Below are 4,407 nucleotides of genomic sequence, written 5' to 3'. Positions count from 1 at the left end.
GACCCATCCACCACCACTCTCTGGGTGCGGCCCTCCAGCCAGTTGGCGACCCATCTGACTGTGTGGGTGTCGACACCACAGTCCCCTAGCTCTTTAATGAGAACGGGGTGAGAGACAGTATTGAAGGCCTTCCGACAGTCCAGAAAAACTACATCTACTGCTACACCTTCGTCTAAGGATTTTGTGACCTGGTCATAGAAGGCCACCAGGTTGGTCTGATGGCCCAGCCTCTAATGAACCTGTGTTGGTTGCCCCTAAGCATAATCTCCCCTGCTGGTCCCTCATGTGCCAGGATAATTCTCTCAAAAAGCTTCCCCAGGTTCGATGTAAGACTAACTGGCCTATAGTTTCCTGGGTCCTCCTTCCTCCCTTTTTTGAAAAGGGAACCACATTGGCCCTCTTCCAGTCCTCTGGCACCACACCAGAGCACCACGAGTGCTTGTACAGCCATGCCGGGGGTCCTGCAATGACCTCTGCTAATTCCCTCAGCACTCTGGGGTGGAGATTGTCTGGACCAGCTGATTTTAAATATGTCCAGTCCCTCCACCTGACTAGGTCCTCACTGACCCTGGGCCTGGGTGCACCTCCCTTGGGGCCTGCGGGGGTGCCGGTTGGGGGGCTGATCCGGTCCCTGCTCAGGAAAATGGAGGCAAATGGAGTGGGGAACAGAAATCCATAATCGTGCCACAGTTGGGCTTCTTGTTCCTCCTCTTCTCAAAGTAGTGGTGTGCCATGAAAAGGGCATTATCCAGCAAACACTGTTGCCAGCTACACTCCTCCTTTTCCTCTTGCAGGGCGTGGGTGGACACCAAGGCTCTCACCCGCAACACCAGGATCATTGCTGAAGCTCTGACGCGGGTCATCTACAACCTAACAGAGAAGGTAAGAATTCCCCTCCCATAGTCAGCCAGGCTTTTCCCTAATATCTTGCACCCCTACATCTGCCTTCACTGCAGCATCCCCTTTCTCTCTCTACAGGGGGCTCCAGCTGACCTGCAGATCTTCACAGAGCAGATGGTAAGGGAGCAGGGGACCTAGACATGATTTGAACTGAAGTGCTGTGGTGTCCTTTAGTCAGTCTTGTGAACTTGGTCCATTCTCTTTCTGCAGGAGATTCAGGAGGAGCAGCTCGAGTCAGTGATGGACTGGCTGACCAGTCAGCCCAGAGCTGCCCAGCTCATTGATAAAGACAGCACCTTCCTCAACACCTTAGAATATTACATGGGCCGCTACCTGAAAGATGTCAAACAGCATCACGTGAAGGCAGATAAACGGTAAGGGAAGTGTCTCGATGAGTGGCAGCGTTTTCAGATGCTGCCCTCAGCCCTACACTTACAATTCAAAGGGGTCTGCACTTCCCTTCAACTTTTTTTAGGGGTCCACAAATGAAAAAAGGTTGAAAACTACTGCTTTAAGGAATTGTCCTGGATTCCAGCAAGCACGAATAATAGTCTCAGCTTCAGCGGTGTCAATAAGGAGGCTTTGTTTTTCCCTGCTCAAGCCACACCTTCCTTGGCAGTCTGCTTTGAAATACTACCAAACCTTCCTTCGATGCAGTAAAAGGAACAGCAGCCTCTCTGCGCCCAGAGCCTGACCTCAGAAAGAGATGGTCTGTCTTCCCTATTTAGCTCTTTGGGATGGGGCAAGCTGTAGGCTAAATAAAGCATTCCCAGGGCACCTGCTCTTTGAGTTGCATGAAGCGTTTATGGAGACAGACTTGTTCCCAGGTCAGAAAACAGCCTCGTCTTGGATCTTAGATGGGGTTCAGTGATCTGGGTGTTGCTCTGTCTCTGATTAAGTGGGGCGTGGTGTATAGGAAATGCGTAGTAGTTAACTTAGGTGGCTAGCGACAGCTGTACATTGGTATGTGAAATGCTCCTGCTTCCCAGCTTCTGGATCATTTGCTTCCTTCAGAAGGCAGAGGAAGGACTGGAGGTTTTAAAAGGCTTCCTTTACTTCCCCTGGATCCAGCATCCATTTGGGTTACACCATTTGAAGGACTGCTTCTTTTTACAGGGACCCCGAGTTTGTTTTCTACGATCAGTTGAAGCAGGTGATGAATGCGTACAGGTACGTATCTCGCTCAAGGCAGGCTGGGGTTTCTTTCACCTCCGTGGGTCTGGCTATTGTAGTGTTCTCATCGGTCGTCCATCTGTTTTAGGGTCAAGCCGGCAATCTTTGACCTGCTCCTGGCTCTCTGCATAGCAGCCTACCTCGGAGTTGCCTACGTTGCAGTCCAGGTGAGGAAACAGGAGAGATCCTTCCATTCCTTTGCTTCTTCTTTAAACTATGGGAACAGGATGCTGGGTGTATTCAGGCAGTGCCAACCTCAGATTCAGACTGTGGTACCCCTGACTTTGGCCTCTTCCGGTGCTGAAACTTTTCATCTGCTTGTCCTTGCCAGGAGTCGTCATTAGGATGATAATGCAATACATATCTTTAAAAGATGTGCTACATCTGTTAGATTTACCTTGAATTCGACCTGCAGTTGCTTTCATGGGCTTCAGATTAAAATATTCCATCTGGATGAATTCAACCCTTTCTCTGTTATAGTTCAGGATTTACAGCCTGTGATAAGTTAGATCACACACTGAGACTTGTATATTTTGGCTCAGTCATCCTGATGTCCTAAGCTTGTTGGCCTGGCTGTAAACTCAGTGAGCTGCTGCGTCTGATGCGTTAATGAACCTATTGTATATCTGGTTCCTAATCCTCAGTGGTTTTCTTTTTAAGGGTCAATGGCAGGGAGTTGCAATGGGTCATGGTCTGGACCTTCGTGCTTATTTTTGTGAATTTTTAATTTAAGGAACTAACATATGATTGGATTCAACATACATATATAGATTTTAACTTGGAGGAAAAACCCACAGTCTTGTATGATTCAAAGGGTCTGTCCACTAATTTATTAGTAGCCAGATACATTGGGGGCGGGCTGCTTGGGAGTTTGTGATGGCGTTTGTTGACCCCACCAGTCTTTCCTGCACAAGTGCAGGGGGGCTGGACCCAATAATCTTGTAAGGCCCCTTCCAGCCCCTAACAACTATGAATTTCTGAATCTATGAATGTCTGCAGTAGCCATTTATAACAGGAACTGGATGCGTTTTAAACAACTTGTAAAATGGCAAAAGCCAAAGCAGTGTGAAAGGCTTTAAAGCCGTTGTCAGTGGCTGCTTTTCTGTTTTGCAACCTTGAAATCGTTCATGTTGCAAACAGGCCACATGACACTGTACCAAACTTGGTAGGAGTTTCCCAGCAGCTTCAGTGAGAGAGCAGGGTCGGGTTGAAAAACCTAGCGTTTAAATTAGCTCAATTTCAGATTGGTCGCACACAACTTGGCCACCAGTGATTGATACGGGCTGTGCTGGCAGGCCTGTCTGGGCATTCCTGTACCGAGCTCGTTTGCAGGCTGTGTTGTAACAGCTGGTTTGCTAAGACCCAACTAGGTTCTTCTTGGTGTGGACCTTTGGGGGTGGTAAACTCAGCCCCAAGCCAGGTCTAGCACTCCTGTGCTAGCATTGCCTCCAAACGTGCTTCTCCCTATAGGGGAAAATGCATATTGCCTGTCTGTTAGCAGTTACATGGACTCACTTGTAATTTTTTTCACCCTTTCTAGCACTTTGGTCTCCTCTACAAGACAGTGCAAAGATTATCCCTTAAAACCAAGCAGCAGTGAAGTGACAAACCCATCCCATCAAGCAGCACTGAGCCACCGGTGAGCCCAGCAGGAGCTTCTGCCTTCCACTGAATGCTGCTTGCTTTCCTCCCTTTCTCTCTTCACCAACCCAGAGGAAGGAATGCAGCAATTAACAGAAATTTCAGCTCTCGTGCACCTTTTCAGCCCCCTTCCAGCTTGCCAATTTTCATTTCCATCATGGCGAGGGAGACATGCAGAGACTGGCAACCCCCTGCAGGTAGTGCAAATGCTGCCTAAGGTAATGATTCCTCTGAACAGAGTCTCTGTGAAGGATGCGGGTGCTATACCTGGCTTCACAGACGCATGCCATGCAGCCAGCTGGGAACCACCGCAGGGGAAAGCTCTGCTCAGCAAACAGGACTCGACGCACTCATTTGAAACATGTGCACATGTAAATTAAAGAGAGAATTACTAGCACGTTTCCTACTGCACCTCTTCCTTCCATCCCCATCCTCCCCGCCAGCTTCAGGAGAGGGGTATTCAGCAACCAGTGTCTCCAGCAAACGGCTCATTGCATGTTCTTCAGACAGTGCAATAATAGTTCCCTTGTTTCGAAGGTGCACGGAAACAACTTCAACTGTTAATCAGGTTGAGGAAAGAGGGAGGATCATTTGCGGGTTCCCACCACAGGGTTCCCTATGTGTGACGTGCCTCTGCAGGAGGCCGCATTCTGCTGTGTGCTAGGTTTCCTCAACCACTCTGCTGCTGCTGCT

The 4,407-nt window shown here is 49.0% G+C and overlaps 1 protein-coding gene across 1 annotated transcript in view; it reads left to right on the top strand.

Annotated features, from left to right (window-relative positions):
• NCLN (nicalin) overlaps positions 1–4,111 on the top strand; it is a 16,956-nt gene extending 12,845 nt beyond the window's left edge. Inside the window, exons 10-15 of the mRNA XM_019513480.1 lie at positions 795–882; positions 979–1,017; positions 1,111–1,274; positions 2,017–2,070; positions 2,162–2,240; positions 3,614–4,111. Of these exons, the coding sequence (XP_019369025.1) occupies positions 795–882; positions 979–1,017; positions 1,111–1,274; positions 2,017–2,070; positions 2,162–2,240; positions 3,614–3,673 (484 nt within the window). The 3' untranslated portion in view covers positions 3,674–4,111. The remainder of the gene's footprint in view (positions 1–794; positions 883–978; positions 1,018–1,110; positions 1,275–2,016; positions 2,071–2,161; positions 2,241–3,613) is intronic.
• Positions 4,112–4,407: the final 296 nt, after the last annotated feature.

This window comes from Gavialis gangeticus, unplaced genomic scaffold (genome assembly GCF_001723915.1).
Source record: "Gavialis gangeticus isolate Ggan-Ray unplaced genomic scaffold, GavGan_comp1, whole genome shotgun sequence".
In the NCBI taxonomy this organism is placed as follows: domain Eukaryota; kingdom Metazoa; phylum Chordata; order Crocodylia; family Gavialidae; genus Gavialis; species Gavialis gangeticus.
The sequence above is the reverse complement of the archived record's forward strand: the minus strand, read 5'-3'. Positions and strand labels throughout refer to the sequence as shown.